At 42.4% G+C, this 23,033-nt stretch overlaps 1 protein-coding gene across 1 annotated transcript; it reads left to right on the forward strand.

The window, feature by feature from the left end:
* Positions 1-1,165: 1,165 nt before the first annotated feature.
* On the forward strand, positions 1,166-14,694 carry arf2a (ADP-ribosylation factor 2a). Its single transcript, XM_056287164.1, has 5 exons — positions 1,166-1,250; positions 6,268-6,425; positions 6,931-7,041; positions 14,057-14,181; positions 14,325-14,694. Exons 2-5 carry the CDS (start codon positions 6,278-6,280, stop codon positions 14,484-14,486), a joined length of 546 nt encoding a protein of 181 aa, XP_056143139.1. The 5' UTR covers positions 1,166-1,250; positions 6,268-6,277; the 3' UTR covers positions 14,487-14,694.
* Positions 14,695-23,033: the final 8,339 nt, after the last annotated feature.

Genomic DNA, 23,033 nt, shown 5'->3' on the forward strand with positions numbered 1-23,033 from the left:
TTCCTCATTCCACTACCAAGTCTCATTGTCTTCCTTCCTCTGTCCTGATGACACACCAAGTACCTTCCTAGCTGTCTCCCTCACTATTTCTGCAGTGGTTGCCCAGCCATCCGGCAACTCTTCACTCCAGTGCCTGTCTTAACTCCACACAACAGTCTTCCTTCTTCAACTTTCACCATTTGATCCTTGGCTCTTGTTGTTAACATAACAGCCTTCACTCTCTTCCTCTTCTGTTCCCTTCACCAGCATGCCCATTGAAATCCGCTCCAATCACCACTCTCTCCCCCTTGGGTACGCTCTCCACCACTTCATCCAACTCACTCCAGAATTCTACTTTCTCTTCCATCTCACACTCAACTTGCAGGGCATACGCGCTGATAACATTCATCAATACACATTCGATTTCCAGCTTCATACTCATCACTCTGCCCGGTTGATTCCAATCCTATGATATAGAAATATTATATAATTTACAGGTGTGGTGTGATGTTTGGTTGATTATTCTAAGTTTTGTGGACTTAGATGTTGTTCTTTTTGTAATGGCTGTTTTAAAGATTTGAAATAAAAAATCAGTTGTTTTTCAAACCTAATACATATGTTAATTCCATTGTTTGCATGATCATTTCTGTAAGGCTTTATTATAAGCTACCTTTGATGAGAAAGTAGGTTTGTTTATAATCTATCACAAGATACTCTTTGATGCATTTTACCCATTCACAAGAAGGAGAGAAAAAACAGTTGACGCTCCAATTGCAGCACTTCATGTTATTCCCTATTGGAACACCAGGCTCAATGGATTGATTTGTTACACTTTCAAACATAGGCCGAATTGTTAAGGGACAATAGTAGCCCATAAGCGAATTAACAGTAGGCATTTCTATTCTAAGACGCACACCTTAAGGCACTGATCGACTTCCCAGAGGAACCGAGCAGATAAACGTGTGCGTCTACTTCATTTACGTCAGTGAGGGCTGCAGGTAGAAACTTTGGGGTAAACTCGGAAGTTGATTAGGAGATCCGCACACGCGCACGGTGACTGGCCCCGGAGTGAACCGCCCTGACAGACGGCTACATTCCGGATAGTGATTGGCTTGTTTCAATAGGGGGCGGGTTTATGTGATGTCTTACAACAACGTGATTGGCAAAGGTGTTGAATGCGCAAGATCCATGACACTGACTTGTACACGGCTGTGAAAGACGCCATTTTGTTGCTGAATTGGATCAAAGAAGAAACATCGAGAAACGTAAAGGTAAAATGAATATTACGGACATATGATTGCTTTCATGTCGATAGGGTTTTATTAAAGGAAATCAAACAAAATCGCAAAATCTGATAATGTATTTCGTGGCAGCAGTTTGGGATATTTCTGTGAACCTGACGCCGGACACAGACGTTATCCTCTTCTGCTAGCGTTGGTAACTATCAGGCTAGCTTTCGTTTGCTAGCTAATTCCCCGAGTTAATGTTAGGACGGTGTTCAGACATGGGGTTGTTGAACACATGATCCACTCCAAGTGCGTTAATCTTCACACTTAAAGCAAAGATTCTTGTGTATTAACAGCTCCAAGTAGTTAGAGCTACTATTTGATCGCTAAGCCTGCTTACAATGCTCACTAAGATCTGTTCCTAACGCTGTCGTTACCTGCTCGGATAACGCAAGTCCCCCCTCCCCGAACTGTCTGTAGCACGTTATTAAGTTTCTTTCAGACATAAAATACAATTTTTTTTTGTTTAAGTGTAGGCTCAGTTACATCAATTATTAACCATGTTAAGCAGTTTCTAAATCAGTACTAGCCAAGCTAGCATTCTTGTTTCATAGGCGGTGGTGAGAAGTCGGCTGAATGAGGAAGTCGTTACGTCTTGTGCCAGGTTGGGACAAGTTTAGCCAAGTTGCCTCGTTTGTCAGTATGACAATTTTCATTGTAATCGATATAATAAAAACTAATCCTTGTTTTGTGGTGGTGAACGAGATAGACGGATTTCAGTTACAAGATGAACAACTTTATTCAAGTAGTTTTGTTGAAAATGGATCGTGTCATCTGATAACTTTTCCGCAGTTGTGTCGTCTAACGAACATCTGTAGCTGTGACAAAGCTATCTTCTGTCCTCATCGTGTTACTCATCCACTAAAGTATGCGCTGCACCACCTCTCGTGGTTTTAGCCTGCTGTAGTTCATTCTTGTAGATCCGATGGATCAAGCGTATCCTAGCACGTCCTCTTTTATGTGAGGAACAGGATGCGTGATCCTTGTTTGAAAAGAGCTTACAGAGCAGACAGTCTGTTTTTTTAACCAGCATTTGCGACGAAGCATCGATGATAACGGGGTGAAAACTAGCGATGTTTAAGTTGTAGTACAACCAGTTGCCTTGACGGTTTATACAAAATCCATTTATTACTTTTCTTAAGAGATGTTTGTAATAGCGTCTAGTCAAACATTGTGCTATGTTGTTGCCTATTTGACCAAGAATAAATGGTTTAACTTGATAGTGCATTTACAAACTACTTGAATTTTCTTATTTTAATAAATGAGGCTCGTATATCTTTTCCGTGAAAAATCTTGTTTATGTGAAGTTATCACATGTACTAAGTTAATAAAAGCACATCTGCACGGATAGTCCCTTATGTTTGACAGTAATATAGGTACATTAATCTAATACATTTTTAATGTATTCTGTGAAATGTACATGGGTAGTGACATCTATCTTGAGTACATTTCATTGGCATCATTACAATTTTGCATAAGGGTGGCACATTTGTTTAATTTGGGTTATCAGAGATACTTTGTTCAGATTCACAGTTCACTTTAATAACTGTGATCTCTGTTAAAATGTTACCTTTTTTTCTTGTGCCTATTTCTAGAAATTTGATATGGTTTGGCAACTCTGTCTGATACTTAAAACAACAGGAATATTTAGTTGGAAAGTTGAACCAGTACTGCAAAACCACGTTTGAACTACTTGTCTTTCGTCTAGATTTTGTCTTTTCAGACAGTTTAATAGAATAATTCTTCCTTTGTCTGTCTGCCTCGGTTAATTCAGCTGTGTGGCTCTGCTTGCAGGTGTTGTATTACCTGTCCTGTATTCGGGCTGCCAGCAGCCTAGTTCATCTTTCTTCTGGGCAGTGACCTTTATTCTCCTATCACTGACCTTGTGTGCTTTTCTGTGAGCTGAAGGGCAGTGTCCGGCCCTCTGTGTTTCACACCAGGCCCCAGATACAATAAAAAATTGGTGTGCTCACTGGTCAAGTTCCAATGTTTTGTTCTTTGTTAATTTATGAGCCCAGCCCTTTTTAAAGCATCCATTGTGTAGAGGATTTGAGTCACCTGCTACTTGTGTGGCTTTAATTTGGCAGTTACCTAGTCCTGTGCAATCTTTGTGGCAATATTGAGTTTAGGATCTCTAGATTATATGTTGTTTAAAGACAACATGGAAATGAATGGTAAATGGATAGGATAGCGCTTTTCAAGCTACATCAGCACCTCAAAGTGCTTTACAGTCAATGAATGCCTCACATTCACCCATAAAAACACACTCTTACACCAATGGCGGTGTCAGCCATGCAAGGCAACAAACAGCTCATCAGGAGCAGTTAGTGGTTAGGTGTCTTGCTCGAGGACACTTCGACATTTTTGCACGGAGGAGTGGAGGATCAAATCAGCAACCCTCCAATTACCAGACGACCTGCTCTATCTCCTGAGCCAATGTCACCCCCAAGTGCATTCAGAGTTGATCTTGCTTCCATAATGTGACGTATTGGCAAATAACAGGATATTGGAGCTGTACAAAACGTAGGGAGGGATATCATTTGATCTTTCAGGGTTTGATTGGATTGTAAAAAAATGTTGTTTTAGAAGAAGTTAAGGTGATTAAATTTCGACTTAAATTAGTAATAAAATCAGTAATTCAAAAAAGGAATTTTGATTACTTTTGACACTTTGAGTAGGTGCATAGGTGCATGGCTGGGAAAATTAGGTAACAAGGTAAAGTAAAATTTCATTTCACTGTGTCTTTAATCTTGGAGTTGTTTTAATGTTTGGGTGTTTAGTGAGTCTCTGGACATTGTTGGGCTGTCTTGGTTGACATGCCTCTTCAGTGTTGCATGGAGGTCGGGGACAGTACATGTGGAGTGGCAGACTGGGGTGGTGGTTCCCATATTCAAAAAAGGGGACTGGAGGTGTGCTCCAATTATCGGGGCATCACATTGCTCAGTCTCCCTGGGAAACTCTACTCTAGGGTACTCAAAAGGAGGCTCCGACCGATTGTCGAACCTGAGATCCAGGAGGAATAATGCGGATTCCGTCCTGGCCGTGGAATAACGGACCAACTCTTTACTCTTGCGGAAGTGCTGAGGGGGGCATGGGAGTTTGACCAGCCAGTCTACATGTGTTTTGAGGACTTGGAGAAGGTGTATGACCATGTACCCCGGGGCACTTTGTGGGGGGTACTATGGGAGTATGGGGTACCAGGGCAGTTGCTACAAGCCATCCGGTCCTTGTATAACCAAAGCGAGAGCTGTGTCCGCATTCTTGGCGCAAAGTCAAACACGTTTTCGGTGGGTGTCGGACTCCGCCAAGGTTGACCCTTGTCTCCGATTCTGTTTGTGATATTCATGGACAGGATCTCAAGGCGCAGCCAAGGTGAGGAGTGTGTCCGTTTTGGGAACCTCAGAATTGCATCTCTGCTCTTCGCAGATGATTTGGTTTTGTTGGCATCATCAGAACGCGACCTCCGGTGCGCACTGGGGTGGTTTGCAGCTGAGTGTGAAATGGCCGGGATGAAAGTTAGCACCTCCATGTCTGAGGCCATGATGGATTGCTCCTTCTGGGTTGGGGATGAGTTGCCGCCCCAAGTGAAGGAGTTCAAGTATCTCGGGGTCTTGCTAACGAGTGAGGGTAGGATGGAGTGGGAGATTGACAGACGGATTGGTGCAGCATCATCAGTAATGCGGACATTGTACCGGACTGTTGTGGCAAAGAAGGAGCTGAGCCAGAAGGCAAAGCTTTCAATTTACCGGTCAATCTTCATTCCAATCCTCACCTATGGTTATGAGCTTTGGGTAGTGACCGAAAGGGTGAGATCGCGGATAGAAGTGGCTGAAATGAGTTTCCTCCATAGGGTGTCTGGGCTCAGCCTTAGAGATAGGGTGAGGAGCTCGGACATCCGGAGGGAGCTTGGGAGTAGAGCCGCTGCTCCTTCGCATCGAAAGGAGCCAGTTGAGATGGTTCGGGCATCTGATTAGGATGCCTCCTGGGCGCCTTCCTTTGGAGGTTTACCAGGCACGGCCAACTGGGAGGAGACCCCGGGGTAGACCCAGAACTCGCTGGAGGGACTACATGTCCAATCTGGCCTGGGAACGTCTTGGGATCCCCCAGGAGGAGCTGGAGGACGTTGCTGGGGAGAGGGATGTTTGGAGTGCCCTACTTAGCTTGCTGCCACCACGACCCGACCCCAGAGAAACGGCTGGAGATGAGATGGTGTTTAGTGAGAAGGGACTTTTTATTTTTACAAATATGGCATCCCCTCACCACTGGTCACAATCCTTGGCCTGTTGGTGCGGTATACAATTTTTGGGCGATAGTTATTCAGAGAGTGTTGATGGGGAGACTGGGCTGTTGGTGTCTCTGGTCACTGCTATGAGCCTGACACATGATCTGTCATCTGTTCTACATTATGAGCACATAGCTGTTCAGTATATGTCTGCTATGGCACGTCAGACTGATACAGACTGGTGTGTGTGCGTGCGAGAGAGAGAAGCAGACCCTGAGCACTGCAGTGCGGGTCCAGTGTGAAGAGTAAATAAACAATGTAAGTGACAGACTTTCTTAACCAGTTTTTTTCACCATTGTAGTTCTTTTCACTGTCCCCTTGAGCTTTATTTAATCAGATAAGGCTCCTTCTGCACTTATTACAATCCAGTTTTGACCAAATAATCAATGGGGGAGGTGGAGTTGTCGATGTACTTCGGATCCTGAGAGCTTAAACGTTATGTTTTTTATTTAATGTGCTTCATTTGCGCAATGTTTCCTGTTAAATTATAGTGTGATCTTTGGGTTTTGTGAGTTCAACTCCCTCAAAAAGAAAAGACACCTGGCAAAGAAGGGGAGAGCAGCAGTCAAATTATCTCCTAAATAGGGAGCATTCACGCTTTGATGCTTTGAATTCATTGAAATTTTTTGTAGTACTGCTTTTGACTCCTTGATTTAAGAAGTCAGACAGTATCCACTTGTCTCTCTCTCTATCTTCATCTCTATCTCTGTCTCTCTCTAGATCATCAAAGATGGGGAATGTATTTGCAGGCTTGTTTAAAAATCTCTTTGGTAAAAAAGAGATGCGAATCCTGATGGTAGGGCTGGATGCTGCTGGAAAGACAACTATCCTATACAAGCTCAAACTGGGCGAGATTGTTACAACAATCCCTACTATCGGTGAGTCGAACCCTTATATCTCCAACCTCACAGTGTCCTAGATCATCATTCCACATCCCTGGTTTGATTTTACCGTCTAGTTCGTTGTTGTTTTTGGATGGAAAATGAACCCTGCGTGTTATGGTCAAGTACCCACCCCTCCCACTGTCTGTAATCACTGCCCACATGCCTAGAGAAACACTGCTCTAAGCTGCCCTCAGGCCCTGAAATGATAAGCAAGGCCCTGCTGAGGCCAGTAACAACAGCATAAAGTAGATACAACCAGTCTGTTCACTTCTCAGAACATCTGGTTCAGGTGCACTGAATTCTCCACACAACAATGCCTCCTGGAGAGGCTGTTATGTAGATGTAATGAAAAACCACAAATGTAATTTAACAAATGCATGCCATTATGCTCAGGTAAGATGCTAAAATGCACAGCTATTAATATGACTTCTTGGAACGTCATTGCAGCTTCCACAGTAATTCCCCTACTATGTCACTCTCTCTCCGTCTCCTTCCACAGGTTTTAACGTAGAGACAGTAGAATACAAGAACATCAGCTTTACTGTGTGGGATGTGGGTGGTCAGGACAAGATCAGGCCACTGTGGAGACATTACTTCCAGAACACACAAGGTGAGACATTACTGCATTGTTCATGTCTACATCCCTGTGTCTCTCACGTTATCATTCAGTCAGTGACAGTTCTGTTTATTTCATAAAAATGAGAGTGCACAATCTTCCCTACTTTAGAATGGTGTTCATGTCCAGTGGGTGCCTAATGCAGGGTTCCCACTTGTCCTGGAAAACCTGGAAATTCAGAGACTAGATTTCCAGTATGGGAAAACCTGGGAAATTGACTAAAATGACCAAATATCCAGGAAGAAAATCTGTGTTGTCCTTGAAAATTTTAATTGTATTCAGCCCCTCACTCAGATCATAATTTTTGGCCCTTCATAGAAAAGAATTTGGGCACATCTGAATTATAGGATAAGCTGTGCTGTATGACAGGTATACCCTCTCCTGGCATACAATGTCTCCACCTAGTGGCTGGCTGTATTTTTAAACCCAGTGGGAAGTTTTAGTTTTGAGTTTTGACCATTTGGGGCTGCTGTAGCTGATCAGTGTGGAGTGTTGAAACCAGCACATGGTGTTAGCAGTGTGAAGTCAGCAGCTCCACAGAGCAAAATAGATATATGTCTGTAATTATGGGCACACCTGTCATTTTATTTTAAGCATGTGAAGTAAAATAGATGAAGATATTGTTATTGCGATCGCGATGCTAATTTTCGTTAGCACATTAATGGTAATTCCCATTATGTGTTAGCATCGAGCTACCAAATTTAAGCGCTAGTTAGTGTGTGTGTGTGTGTGTGTGGGGGGGGGGTGTGTGCACAGATTATGCAACAGTTTCTTCAAATTTAGATTTTGGCACTTAACTGTGAAACTTTGTCATGGCAATACAAAATGTAGAAAATATATGATATCATAATTGTTAATTCAGTTTATTTCTAATTACAGAAGCGAGTGAGGCAGGGCAGAATGTCAAGGTGGTCTAAGTTTAAGGAGGAATGGAAGGCAAATCCTGAGTTCAGGGACTGGATAGGACGTGGCAGGTGATGATTTTTTTTTTTTTTTTTTTTGATGTAGGCAATATGGGCATATCTGCTGTTAAAAGCCATGCCAAAGGACAGGGACATGTTGAGAAGGTCACGTCAGTCAGTGGGCCACAAATTACTGACTTCATCAGTCAACTTCCCACCCCAAATTCTGAATCTGGCAGACAGGGAATAGCGGCAGGGAGTCAAGGGAGCAGAGAGGCAACAGTGGCAGAGAGTCAGGGAGCAGAGAGGTAACAGTGGCAGAGAGTCAAGGGAGCAAAGAGGTCATACCAACTTCTCAGAGTCTAACTCCACACCAGGTTGCACCCAACATTGGAAGTGATTTCTCCAGGGAAGCTGTTTTGGAAGCAGAGATCCACTGGGTGATAGAAATGATCCGTCCCATTTTTCTTTGAACTCATGTTCGGATATGGCTACACTGTTTGCGCAAATGTTTCCTGACAGTGAGATAGCCAAAAAGTTCACTTGTGGTTCAACCAAAGCAGCATATCTGGTTTGTTTTGGCCTGGCACCATATTTCCGAGAGACACTTGTGAAAGACATCATAAAATCAGACTGCTTTGTAATCTCTTGATGAATCTCTCAATAAAGTCATGCAGACTGAGCAGATGGATGTAGTGGTCCGATACTGGAGTGGGAGCGAAGAGAAGGTGGTTGTCCATTACCTGTACTCCCAGTTTATGGGCCACACCCAAGCAGAAAAGCTGGTAGAGAAAATGAAGAATTCTCTATCTCCACTGGATCTGGAAAAAAAAAAAACTCCTACAAATATCCATGGTGTGAACTTCAGGTTTCTGAGATTATTTGAGGAGGACCCAAATGCTGGAGGGTTAGTAAACATGGGAAGCTGTGGTCTACATACTGTGCATGGAAGTTTTCAACAGGGTGAGAAGGAGACTGGATGGAAGATAAGTGAATTCCTAAGAGCCCTTTGGCACCTTCTTCATGATATATCAGCCAGGCGGGATGACTTCATTGAAGTCACCATAATGTCAGCATTCCCCCTCAAATTCTGTGCTCACAGGTGGGTGGAGGACTGTGCAGTGACAGAGCAGGCCATCGAGATTTGGCCATCTGTTCAAAGATTTGTTGACAGCTACAAGAAACTCCCAAAGAGCAAGCTGCCAACATCAGCATCATATGTCATGGTGAGAGAGACTGTTGGTGGCCCCCTTTTTGAAGCCAAGCTATAGTTTTTTGCCTATGTGGCAAGGCAGCTCAAACCATTTCTTTAAGCTTTTCAAACTGATGACCCTATGGTGCCTTTTCTGGCAAAAGAGCTTCAATCCATTCTGAGGATCTTGCTTTCATGTTTCATGAAGAGGGAGGTTCTGGAGAACATCAAGACATCCCTCCAATTGCTCAAAATTGGTGTACTTAACAAAGCAATGCATGTGCCACTAAAAGAGGTTGACATGGGCTTTGCCCCCAAACAAGCTCTGAACAAAGCCTCTGAGAAGCTCCATGAAAATCCGCTGCTGGGCCAACAGTTCAGGAAAGAATGTGTTGCCTTCCTCTTTGCAACCGCGAAGAAACTGCTGGACAAATGCCTACTGAATTATGCTGCTGTAAGACACGCGAGTTCCCTTGATCCAGTCATCATAATCAATGAAGAGAAGAGTGCCACATCCAATTTTGAAAAGCTGCTAAAGCTACTTCTGAATGCCAAATGGCATACTGCACAGGACTGTGGCCAAATCCTCAGTGAACAAAATGACTGAGATGGTTCAACACCACAAAGAAGAATTCCAGGAGTTTGTCTACAGAAGTGGCTCCTGCCGATTAGACACATTTCTAGGAAGATTTGCAAATGGTAAAGCAGAGTATGCAAATCTGTGGAAGCTACTGAAAGGCCTATTAATACTGTCACACGGGCAAGCAGCAGTTGAAAGAGGATTCTCAGTTAACAAGCACATGCTGGTTGGAAACCTGAAAGAGGACTCTGACATCACTATGCCTGATCAAAGATTATGTGACTGGTGGCTCATTGGAAGGAGTACTACCAAGACCCCTCATGCAACATTGTAAAAATGCGAGCATGCAATATTTTCAGTACCTGGAGGATGAAAAAAAAGAAGAATCTGCAAATAACAAGAAAAGAAAAGCTCTGCTCCGAAATCACAGAAGTGGCTGCCAAGAGACAGAAAATAATAGCCAGCATCGAAGCAATGCAAAAAGAGGCAGATATAATGGCAGAGAACGCTGAAAGAGAGCAAGACTTCACATTGCTCACAAAGTCTAAACACCTACTGCAAAAGTGTGACAGAAAAAAAGAAAGAAGTGACTGTTCTTGAGGCCACTTTGTCAGACCTTAAAGAGAGACTTCAAAGGCAGAGGTAGACCGAGCCCAGCATTGTTCCTAGAGCTACACCAGATGTCTTTTCAGTAGGTTATGTTGCATTTTAAATTGTCTTTTTTTTAAAAAAAAACCTCATTCTGGCATTCAGGCTATTTTAAGTGGACTTTCATTTTAAGTTTCACTTTAGCTCTGGGATTTAGCTGCACAGCTCTGCTGTTAGTCAGGCCATTCTAATGGCTCATGCTGTTGATGTCAAGTCTACAAGGATTTCAGATGGACCTATTTAACTGCTTGTTTTCTCAAGGTTTAGATTATTTTATAATTGTCTTTAAATTTAATTTCTAGACCTATGAAAAGTTCTACTGTATGAAGCACTTTAATTTCTGTAAAGCTTACCTGTTAAATTTTAACTCTTTGAGTTGTGGTGTTTTTTGTTGTGTCAGTGGTTGTTTGACAAAAGTAAATTTAACTTAAACTGAAATTAAGATTTTATGCATCAACATCAAATTAAGATTTTATGCATCAACATCAATACAGCTTTAGGGGTGCATACAACCCATTACAATACCACCTGTTAAACAATGCTTTGACAATAACACACAACTTACAGTGTACATTATGGTGTGAAAAACATACCAGTGCAAGTCACGTCAAACAACAAGAGGAGGCCAGATGACCTTGTTGTACAGTTGGCAGTGATGGGTGCTGCAGTCACCTGTAATGAATGTAAGACACTTGATCATGAACCCTGCATCATTAAAAAAGGAGGAATAAAACTGAGGTTAAATGTGTCGATACACACACTTACCAGGGGTTAAATGTATCGATACACACGCATGTGCCTACTGGTAAATTATATGACCGTTTGTGAGCAAGTGCTGTCCTGGATTGTCCTGGAAAATGATTTCTCAAAAGAGTGGGAACCCTGCTAATGTTTAGTTTCCCACCAGGGAAGGATGATTTGTCCAAATTTTCCTTTCGGCCAGCATCACCTCTTCAGTTGGCAATTGCCGATGTATTCAAGAGACAGATAGACAAGCATACATTTTATGCTTGTCACAGCAATTTGCATGAAACCGATCATTGTTTACGGTCGTTATGCCACTATTGTTTATGAGTGGGGATACCTACAGTCAGTTGAGACGGAAGAGGTCACTTAGATGAGTGATGAAATGTTCTCTCAATAGATGTTGTGTCCAGATGAACTGATTCACCTTTCTGTGGTTTCCTTACCTGGATTGTTGCGCATACATTTCATGCTTGTCTTTCTGCCTTCAGTAAAGAAGCAGCAGCAAATGCATTTTTGGTGCAATGAACCACACTGTCACTTGCAGCATCCAAGTGAAGAAACAAGTGTGAATAACAGCTAACCTGCTAGGCTGTCAAACGATCCCTGTTGCCTAACAACTGTGTGAAGGCAACCATGCCTGTTGGTTAGATATTCTGAATGAAGGCTCAACGGCATCTTACTGTGCAACTATTTGTGACACATGCTCTTGTTTGCGCCTTGGAATGCTTGATCATTCAGAAATCTAAATAACCAAACCTACACTACCGTTCAAAAGTTTGGGATCACCCAAACAATTTCGTGTTTTCCATGAAAAGTCACACTTATTCACCACCATATGTTGTGAAATGAATAGAAAATAGAGTCAAGACATTGACAAGGTTAGAAATAATGATTTGTATTTGAAATAAGATTTTTTTTACATCAAACTTTGCTTTCGTCAAAGAATCCTCCATTTGCAGCAATTACAACATTGCAGACCTTTGGCATTCTAGCTGTTAATTTGTTGAGGTAATCTGGAGAAATTGCACCCCACGCTTCCAGAAGCAGCTCCCACAAGTTGGATTGGTTGGATGGGCACTTCTTTGAGCAGATTGAGTTTCTGGAGCATCACATTTGTGGGGTCAATTAAACGCTCAAAATGGCCAGAAAAAGAGAACTTTCATCTGAAACTCGACAGTCTATTCTTGTTCTTAGAAATGAAGGCTATTCCATGCGAGAAATTGCTAAGAAATTGAAGATTTCCTACACCGGTGTGTACTACTCCCTTCAGAGGACAGCACAAACAGGCTCTAACAGGTACTATTTAATGAAGATGCCAATTGGGGACCTGTGAGGCGTTTGTTTCTCAAACTAGAGACTCTAATGTACTTATCTTCTTGCTCAGTTGTGCAACGCGGCCTCCCACTTCTTTTTCTACTCTGGTTAGAGCCTGTTTGTGCTGTCCTCTGAAGGGAGTAGTACACACCGGTGTAGGAAATCTTCAATTTCTTAGCAATTTCTCGCATGGAATAGCCTTCATTTCTAAGAACAAGAATAGACTGTCGAGTTTCAGATGAAAGTTCTCTTTTTCTGGCCATTTTGGGCGTTTAATTGACCCCACAAATGTGATGCTCCAGAAACTCAATCTGCTCAAAGAAGTGCCCATCCAACCAATCCAACTTGTGGGAGCTGCTTCTGGAAGCGTGGGGTGCAATTTCTCCAGATTACCTCAACAAATTAACAGCTAGAATGCCAAAGGTCTGCAATGCTGTAATTGCTGCAAATGGAGGATTCTTTGACGAAAGCAAAGTTTGATGTAAAAAAAATCTTATTTCAAATACAAATCATTATTTCTAACCTTGTCAATGTCTTGACTCTATTTTCTATTCATTTCACAACATATGGTGGTGAATAAGTGTGACTTTTCATGGAAAACACAAAATTGTTTGGGTGATCCCAAACTTTTGAACGGTAGTGTAAATCAGCCAAATAAAAATCTACATGTAATGGATTTAACCCATTGCCTAGTCACAATGTATTTCTTTGTGCCCAACCTTACTTCCCACCAAGTCATGTTCCTCGTATGTGCAAACTGACTTGGCTGACAATGAACTTATTAATGAATTTATGAATACTTGAACTTATTGAGGTCTTTTCTTTTTCAATACATTTGAAAGGATGGAGGGAGATGTTATATTTTACTTCATAGGAAAGTATCGATGAAGACAGAGTAGGGGAGGAACAGGTGAACATTTCAGGAGGGTTTTGATCCTCAGCCTGTCGGGAGCAAGACTCGCCTCTGCCAAGGCAGGGTACTCAAAGTGATACTGACATCAAAATCTGAAAATTCTTTTTGATAGGCTATGTTCCGAGTTGGAATGTGACCACGGAGAAATTCAGTGGCCAAAACAGCGCATCTGTGGCCACTCGAGAGAGATCTGTGATTGATTGTAGATGGTGTCCAATGACAAATTGTGCCGGTGGATACGTAGACACCAGTCAATTTGCATATAGGGTGTGTCCATAGCGAGATGCTATAAAACTGCGGAGAAGCCGTTCTTTCACCCCCTCCTGCTAGCTACTTGGCTCGAGTTTGTGCTGTTTTGCTGAGACTTTATTACAACATATTGCTATCTATCTATATACAGTGTATCCGGAAAGTATTCACACCCCTTCACTTTCCCCACATTTTGTTATGTTACAGCCTTATTCCAAAATGGATTAAATTCCTTTTTTTCCTCATCAATCTACACACAATACCCCATAATGACAAAGTGAAAAAGGTTTTGTAGAATTTTTTACAAATTTATTAAAAATAAAAAACTGAAATATTGCATGTACACAAGTATTCACACCCTTTGCTGTGACACACAAAATTGACCTCAGGTTCATCCTGTTTCCACTGATCATCCTTGAGATATTTCTACATCTTACCTCTATTTCTCCCTTCTCACCCGCTAGGCCTGATCTTCGTCGTGGACAGCAATGACAGGGAGCGAGTAGGTGAGGCCAAAGAAGAGCTGCAGCGGATGCTGGCTGAGGATGAGTTGAGGGATGCCGTGTTGCTTGTGTTTGCAAACAAACAGGTGAGTTGGATATAATGTTTTGTCAGTCCTCTAAAGAACAGACCTCATTAAAGCAGAGTTCTTTTCAAGGAAAATAAATTATTTATTAAATAGACATATACACTACTCTAATGCAGTGTGTTGTCTTGCACTTTGCCTCCCAGGACCTACCCAATGCAATGAATGCAGCAGAGATCACAGACAAACTGAACCTGCACTCCCTGCGTCACCGCAACTGGTACATCCAGGCCACCTGCGCCACTAGCGGAGATGGCCTCTACGAGGGCTTGGACTGGCTCTCCAACCAGCTGAAGAACGCAAAATGATCCGTCATTCCACCACCACCTGTCTGTCGTCTCTTGTCTTTCGTCCACGCGGTGTGATGGGTGACGGCACTGGTCCTAGCCTCCACCCCACCATCATTATTTCCTGCCTTCCTATAGCCTCCTTCTCACCCATCCTCTGAACCATCAGGGCTTTGGCCAGTGCTACCCTGTGTGTGTGTGTGTGTGTGTGTGTGTGTGTGTGTGTGTGTGTGTGAGAAAACTGTGATGCATGTGTGAGCTGGGAGTGGGAGCAGCCCTGCTTGTGCCTTTTGAACACATTTAGTTCTTGTGTCAGTGGCACCACAGCTAACTCTCAGGCACCTGTCCCCCATTCTTGCACTCCTGCCCCAACCTCAGCGCGTTCTAAGACATTAATTTTTCACAAAGCAAAGAAAGACCCAGGATGTTGAGCCCTTTTTTTCATCATCTGCCAAAAATAAAAGTTAATATAAAAAAGGTGAAGATGACCTGATTTTTTTAACATCCATTTAATGATAAGACTTATTTCGTTAACTGTTAAACTGTTGGTTTTGAGAGGCCGCCACATGTCAGTATATGCAATCACAATGTAACCTGTATCAGGTTTTGGGGAAAAAAGAGAGAATAAAATACCTTCCATCCTAGATCCTTCTTTGCATTATTTTGTAAAACTTTTTTTTTTAATGCCCAGTTCCACTTATGGCTTTTGTATCGAACACTAGACCTTTAGACCCCTCTCTTCCCCCAATAATCGGCATTTAAGCACAAGATGAGGGCTTTTGGAAAGTTTGGTTGTCTAAAAGCCTTTTTTTTTTTTTTTTTTTGGAATTACCACAGGCCTTAGTACAGGGCTGCATGTCTTCAGTTAAGATGGCTATTTGAAATCGTAACGGTCTACAACATCAGTCCTGTAGGGTAATTGCTACTTCTTTGAATATTAACCTTCTCAAGCCAGCCTCCAAGACCCATCACTCTTACGGCTTTGACTTAACAACTTGATATTTATTTTCATGGGGCCTTGTGAATTTGCATGCTATGGTTTGAGAGCTCTTGCCTGATTGGCTGTGGGAACAGTAAAGAATGGTTTTGTGTGTGTGTGTCTATGTGCTGTACATACAGTATATACACACATTTCTGTATAGTGTTTGTGTGTATTTGGTTGCGGGGGCGGGGGGGGGGGGTTGTGCATGGATATACTGCTCTGTTGGGGGATGTGTGTCCTCTGGGTGTGTTGGGTGGGTCTGGTGATGAGCTGCATTCCAGTCCAGTGGAACAGCAAGGCCTTTTGAGAGTTGCTCCCACTCTGGCTTCTACTTAGTTTTATTTTCTTGTGTATTATTATTATTATTATTATTTTTTTGACTTCCTTTTTATGTACAGTTAACTCAATTTACTGGGTGTGGCATGAGCTGATGAGCCAGGCGTGCAGTCATTCAATCAAAATGCTTTAGCGATCGTTTGGAATGACTCGCAAGGGGCTTGTCACGAGCTTTGGACTCTCCTTCTGAGCATGGGGTTGCCTTTTTCTTGACTTTTTTTTTTTTTTAATAGTGCACAGCAAGGAGCACGTGGTCTTACCCGATTTGCTAAAGTGCTGTTTGTATAGCTGTACTTTCTTTGGAGATGTTCAGCTTTCTTTGGCCTTAAGCCTAAAAATCAGCTATTTAATGCAACATCATATTCTTTGCTTTGTCATTTGTTTGCTCTGTATGTGTTCAGGGCAGCTGTACCTGACAGTAGATAAGCCATTGGTTCTCATTCTGGTCCTCTAGTACTACTGGTCCTACTGGTTTTCTATTCTGCCTGGTACATAATTACATTCGGCCGTTGTTTCAGTGATTCCAGCCTCCATTAAGGGAGATTTTAGACCTGTAGCAACAGGTGTGATGAACTACCTGGCAGAACAGAAGTAAGTCCATCACTTCTGGTACCTCAGGAAAGATTGAGGAGCACTGATACACATCATCCCCTTCTGAGGCTAGTTGCAAAACATGTTTTGCAACAAAAGTACTGTATTAAGACGTCATTGGTTAATCCATCTTCAGTTCTACAAAAAGGGCAGCACTGTTCATGTAACTAACTCCTTTACAAGTCCTCCCCCAGCATCATTGCTGCATTGCAGCATCAAGAGTTTCACCAGCAGAAAGTCAAAATGCGTCAGCAGGAGTGCGGTACCCTACCAACCACTAGTTGATCCAGTAACTGACAAGAGAATGGTTTTTCGTCATAGTCGTGAATCCCAAGTTATTACAAATATTCAGACACCAACCTTGAACTGTACACATCCCCTGCTGACTGAAGACGGCCCTAAGGTCGTCCCCATAACTGACCTCTGTGGCGAAGGACTGATCCTTCTCCCTATTATACAACTGGACAGCAGCGTTGTTTTGCTTTTGAAATATTCCAGAATGGGCAAATTTAAGCAAATAATTAATCTTTAGGCTTATCTTTTTTTCTGTCCTGATGTTAGAAGTAGCGCTAAAAATCCACTGAGTAAAATGATGAAAAGTTTTCATCCATGGTATATGGCAAGTAATTAAAACTGTACATGAACTATTGTATGAAAATATATTTTAACTTGACAATGTCATTTAGTTACCCTTGTTCAGATGTGAAGCTTTAATTTCAAAATTGTTTCTGTACAAATGACACAAGGTGTGTGCATATGTTTCCTTTTCTTAATTTCCTTTTTTTTTGTTTTTAGCTTTTTTTTTAAACCCATCTTGTAACATCTGATAAATGCACTATAATAAAGAGATCTCTATTACAAACCTGCTTGTACAGCCTCAATCTTGGGGTTATTTGATAGATGACTAAGTGATTTGTAGGATGTCATAAAAAATGAATTTGTAATTATGCGGACCATAACCCATAAAATCTGTTAATGTTCTGAGCAAGAGTGTCTGTTGTAAATTTCCAAATCATTTTGAAACCAGCTAAAGCCTATTAAAAAGCAAGGCTGTAACAATTAAATTGGATTTTTGATAGACGGAGCACTCTCAACCCAACAGCTTTCCTCGGGTTGTCCAGTAATAATGTGCTTAATCTACAACCAGACATCCAGTAATAGACTTTTTGCTCCTGTGCTGTCTCACACCAAATGACTTAATCTCTGGCTCTTACAGAAACCAGTTTATTCTGAGTTTATTTTTCATCCACCTGGTTGGACAGACCACACTATTCACATGCAGGGTTGTCCATTTTCAATCTTTGCTGTCTATTGAAGATATATAGACAAGTATGTTATTCGTTTGTTATTCGCCTGTTTTTTTTATATGCAGAGATCTCCAATTGCAGTGATCCAATCTGAGCAATACAAATAATTTTATAATTTGTACATCCCATTTATGATTCTCTAAAGACGCTGATTATGGCTGTTGGTCTGAGCGCTACATATTCTAAAGTTGTTTTTTTTGTTATAATTAGGCCAGCACCATTTTGTACAGCTGATCCGAGTGCAACCCTACAGATGTACTGAGAAACAAGCCAGAGGCGACATGGATAAATGTTCTGACGTTATAAACAGCCCCCAAAGAGACATTTAAAATGCCCCTCTTCCTGCAGCCAGAATGCCACTGGGGTATTTGTTGTGAGAGACTTCCCAAGAGGGTTCAGAAATGTGGCCTGCATGTCTTGTCAAGACATAGTCAAATGCATGATGGGGGCCCGTTTCAGAAAGCAGGTTTAACAAACTTGAGTTTAAACCTGAACTCCGGGTTGACTAACTCTGAGCTGTCAAGCTCGAAGTTTTCAGTTTCAGAGCAGCTGGTCTGGGTTAGTTCAATCGGCTCTTGAGTATGTTCACTCTGGGTTAAGCGCGTGCGTGACGAGTACCCAAAGCCATCATCAATGGAGCTCCCATACTACGATTCACCATGAACACTGGCGAGGGGAAAAAGAAAAAGGTCATCCTATTTCACCCCACTGGAGTGAGCCATATTAATGAATGTTTATGCAGAAGAAGTATATATATTTAAGAAAAAAAGCAATACAGGAGCAGCTGCAAAAGAATGTGAGCTGGTGTGGCAGAAAATAATTGCTGACCGAGTCAATGTGTGAGTATTAATTTGACAAAAAAAAATCCTCTCGACTGTTCCACTTATTCAACATTTATATATATACTATATATATATATATATATATATATATATATATATATTGTGTGTGTGTGTGTGTGTGTGTGTATATAAATACACAAAAGTACTGGAACACCTGGCCATTACACCTACAGGAGTTTTTATGACATCCCTTTTTAAATTCATAGGCATTAATATGGAGTTGGTCCCCCCTTTGCAGCTATAACAGCTTCCACTCTTCTGGGAAGGCTTTCCACAAGATTTTGAAGTGTGTCTGTGGGGCTTTTTGCCCATTCATCCAGAAAAGCATTTGTGAGGCCAGGCACTGATGTTGGACGAGGAGACCTGGCTTGCAATCTCCGTTCTAGTTCATCCTAAAGGTTTTCACTTGGGTTGAGGTCAGGGCTCTGTATGGGCCAGTCAAGTTCTTCCACTTCAAAATCACCCAGCCATGTCATAAAGGACCTTGCTTTGTGCACTGGGGCACAGTCATGCTGGAACAGAAAAGGGACCTCCCCAAACTGTTCCCACAAAGTGTGAAGCATAGAATTGTCCAAAATGTCTTGGTATGCTGAAGCATTAAGATTTCCCTTCACTGGAACTAAGGGGCCTAGCCCAACTCCTGAAAAACAACCCCATACCATTATCCCTCCTCCACCAAACTTTACAGTTGGCACATTGCAGTCAGACAGGTAACGTTCTCCTGGCATCTGCCAAACCCTGACTCATCCATCAGACTGCCAGACAGAGAAGCGTGATTCGTCACTCCACAGAACACGTTTCCACTGCTCCAGAGTCAAGTGGCAGCGTGCTTTACACCACTCCATCCGACGCTTGGTATTGTGCTTGGTGATGTAATGCAGCTGCTCTGCCATGGAAACCCATTCCATGAAGCTCCCGGCGCACAGTTTTTGTGCTGATGTTAATGCAGTTATTGAGTCAGCAGAGCGTTGGCGACTTTTACGCACTATGCAGTCGTTGACCCCGCTGTGTGACGTTACGTGGTCTGCCACTTCGTGGCTGAGTTGCTGTTGTTCCTAAACGCTTCCACTTTTCAATAATACTACTTACAGTTGACCGTGGAATATCTAGCAGGGAAGACATTTCACAAACTGACTTATTGCAAAGGTGGCATCCCCAGCTAGCAGGGACAGGCACGTAGCCAGGTAGGTGGTTTTCGTGTCTGACCCCCCCCCCCGAAACCCCACGGCCCGTCTGAAATGGCACCAATAATTATTTAGTTATCGTTTTGATTATTTGTCACCGCCCCTCTAGCCTACTCATACACTGCATCTATCGTGACTGACAGGCGTTAAACCTGTCAGTTAATTTGTTTCCAAACATGATGTATCTTATTGGTCTGTTTCGTAAAACAAATAAAATCACACGCTTTTGATTGGCTCAGGGGTCTGACGAGTCAGCTAAGCAACCTGCCACTGGTTATGCTAGCTAAATGGTTGATTTATAGTTTGCTTCTCAAAAGCAATGGAGCCGCCGAAAGCTACCTGTAAATCAGGCAAGATCAGTAAAGTTAATATTCGTAAAATCAGTGATTTTTTTGTTTCAACGTGTCCCGACTCAAAAAAGAAAAACAAGAACATTACAGATGATCTGGTCACTAACGTTACAGATTTTCCGGAGCAAGTGTTAGCAGACCCGCAGAAACGTGTTAGCAGAAACGTTTTCACACGACTTTGTGGATTATATTGGTGGGAAAATATCAGACGAACAGAGAAGAGAAATATACTCACTGGACTGGACGGCCAATATCGGACAAACATTCCCTACAAAACTAGGAAGTAAACTACGTTTCCAACGTCATGGGATTGACCAGTATAGCTGGCTAGTATACTCAACAAGGTCCGACGGTTGTTTTTGTAAGCACTGTGTTGCGTTTGCAGTCGAGCATGTGGGCAAGGGAGGGCACAGAAAAGCTGGCAAGCTAATTAATGTCCACTTCTCAGACTGGAAACATGCTTTAGAGACGTTCAAAGACCATGCACAAAAGGCATATCACAAGGATGCATGTTTGAAAGCGGACAATTTCCAAATGGTTCTCAACAATAAAATGGATGCAATTTCACTGAGGCTAGATTCTGAGAGAAAAAAGCGAGTCCAAGAAAACAGAGAAAAACTCAAAAGCATCATTGCAACGTTGAATTTTTTGTGGTCGCCAAGAACTCGCCCTGAGAGGTGATATTGATTCAGGACCAGTGACATTGAATGAGCCAACTCACAATGACGGAAATTTCAGGGCTTTACTCAGGTTTAGGGCTACATCTGGCGACACAGTACTGTTACAACACTTGAGTAAATGTGCAGCAAACGCTAGCTACTGCAGTCCTGATGTACAAAATGAAATAATCAGCATAATTGGAGATGTGATAACAAACAAACTGGTGCAGAAAGTAAACTCCGCGCAGTGTTTCGCTGTGTTGGCAGATGAAATGAAAGATGTTTCAGGGCGGGAGCAGCTTTCTGTCTGTGTCAGATACGTGAACCAGAATGACAGCCAATATAGCATCAAAGAGGATTTTTTGTCCTTTGTTGATATCGAGAAGTTAACCGGGGAAGCAATCGCCAATTCAATCGAAAGTCAGTTAACAAATGCAGGCGTTGATTTACAGTTTTTACGTGGCCAGGGATACGACGGCGCATCTGCCATGAGTGTCCGTTTAAATGGTGCCCAAGCTAAAATCAAAGAGAAGCACAAGCAAGCAGTTTATGTGCACTGTGCCAGCCACAGTTTGAATTTGGTCCTAAACAAGTGCTGCACTGTACAAAATGGTGCGAAATTGCTTTGGAATTGTCTCGGAAATCTGCACTTTTTTCCATGATTCGGCTTTGCGGTCTGCCAGTCTGCGACACGAGACGGAGCGTCTTTTACCCCACTGCAAGAAAACGCGACTGACGAAGTTGTGTGAAACGAGATGGGTCGAACGCCACGACGCAATATTTACATTCAACGAGCTTTTAGACCCTGTGCGATCCAACCTGCAGAAAATCAGTGAAACCTTCACAGGAGACACATCTGTCAAAGCCACTCAGCTCTTTAATTCAATTGACAATGCAGAATTCATGCTGTCCATGAATGTGAGTGAGAAGATGCTTGCAAAAACCTACCACCTGTCCACCTTCCTTCAGAAGGAAAATTGTGACTTGGTGAGTAGCGTTTCAGCTGCTGATGCTGTTATTAAGCAGGTAGATGAGATGAGGGCTAACTCTGAGATGGAGTTCAGGCAGATTTTCCAAAAGACCTCTTCCCAAGCAGCCAAGTATGGGGTTGAATTTCGACCACGAAGAGGCCTGGACTGCAATGAGGATCCATTGAAGGCCTGTGAAAATCACTACCGGCAAAAGCTTTTCATAGTCATGCTTGACTTTTATTCGTCACAGATGAAGGAACGCTTCAGCAAACACAGAAATGTGATCTCCAACCTGTGCTCCTTACTGCCATCTAAGGTCAGCATGCTGAACGACAGCTCAGCTCAAGCGCTCTCCAACCTGTATCCTGATGAAGTGTCACCGCATCTGGAAGTTGTAAAGTCAGAAACTGACACCTGGCGGGATAAATGGAAAGATGCGACTTATGTTCCACGAAATGCGATTGAGGCATTAAATGCCTGTAACAGTGAGTTGTTTCCAAGCATCTTCAAGCTTCTCCGCGTTTTGACCACGCTTCCTGTCACCAGTGCCCATGTCGAGAGAAGTTTTTCCTGTCTGGGAAGGATCAAGGACAAACTGCGCAGTACAATGACGGAAAGACGGCTTAATGGACTGACATTGCTCTCGGAGCACAGAGACATTGTGGTGACGCCGGAAGAGGTACTGGACATCTTTTGCAGACAAAAAAGACGATTGGACCTGCTTTTATAAGGTAAGACCCACTTTTATTTATTAATGCATTGATGATTATCTATGGGCCATTAATACGTTGACATTTACCGTACGGTTGGGTATTAGGCTATAGTATACAGTGTGGGAATTTTATTTACCGGTAGCTTTCGGCAGTGTTGCCCGACCCCCCCAAAATATGTTTCTGGCTACGGGCCTGAGCAGGGAACGTTCCCACAACATTAGCTAACATTCCCTTCAGGTTCTGCTTATGTTTTAAAGAAGATGTTTTCATCTAATGTTCAAAGAACATTTTAAGGATGTTTACCATTTCAAATAATGTTCCTATAAGGTTAAATGTTAACAAAGGAAGAACAACAACATTCTGAGGATGTTTTGGGGATGTTGTTGAAGTAACAGATTCTAGAATGTTCTTCTATAAAACATTCCTGCAATGTTATGTAACCGGCACTTTGACATTACTACCTTACAGTTACATGATAACAAAGGAAGGACATTTGCAAAGCAACATTTTGAAAATGTTTTCAGGATGTTATTGAGGTCTGAAATTACAACACGTTCCCAGAATGTTATCCTAGGAGGTTCTGTGGACGCAACGAAAACTTCCCGCTGAAAACACTAAGAGAACAGTCTGAGA

The sequence above is a fragment of the Lampris incognitus genome, chromosome 10 (genome assembly GCF_029633865.1).
Source record: "Lampris incognitus isolate fLamInc1 chromosome 10, fLamInc1.hap2, whole genome shotgun sequence".
Classification (NCBI taxonomy): Eukaryota; Metazoa; Chordata; class Actinopteri; order Lampriformes; family Lampridae; genus Lampris; species Lampris incognitus.

Excerpts from the sequence above, each read along its gene's own strand:
- arf2a (XM_056287164.1), top strand. The coding sequence starts at position 6,278 with ATGGGGAATGTATTTGCAGGCTTGTTTAAAAATCTCTTTGGTAAAAAA. Across the intron at positions 7,042-14,056 it reads TTACTTCCAGAACACACAAG|GCCTGATCTTCGTCGTGGAC; the intron begins GTGAGACATTAC and ends CTCACCCGCTAG. Across the intron at positions 14,182-14,324 it reads TTGTGTTTGCAAACAAACAG|GACCTACCCAATGCAATGAA; the intron begins GTGAGTTGGATA and ends TTTGCCTCCCAG.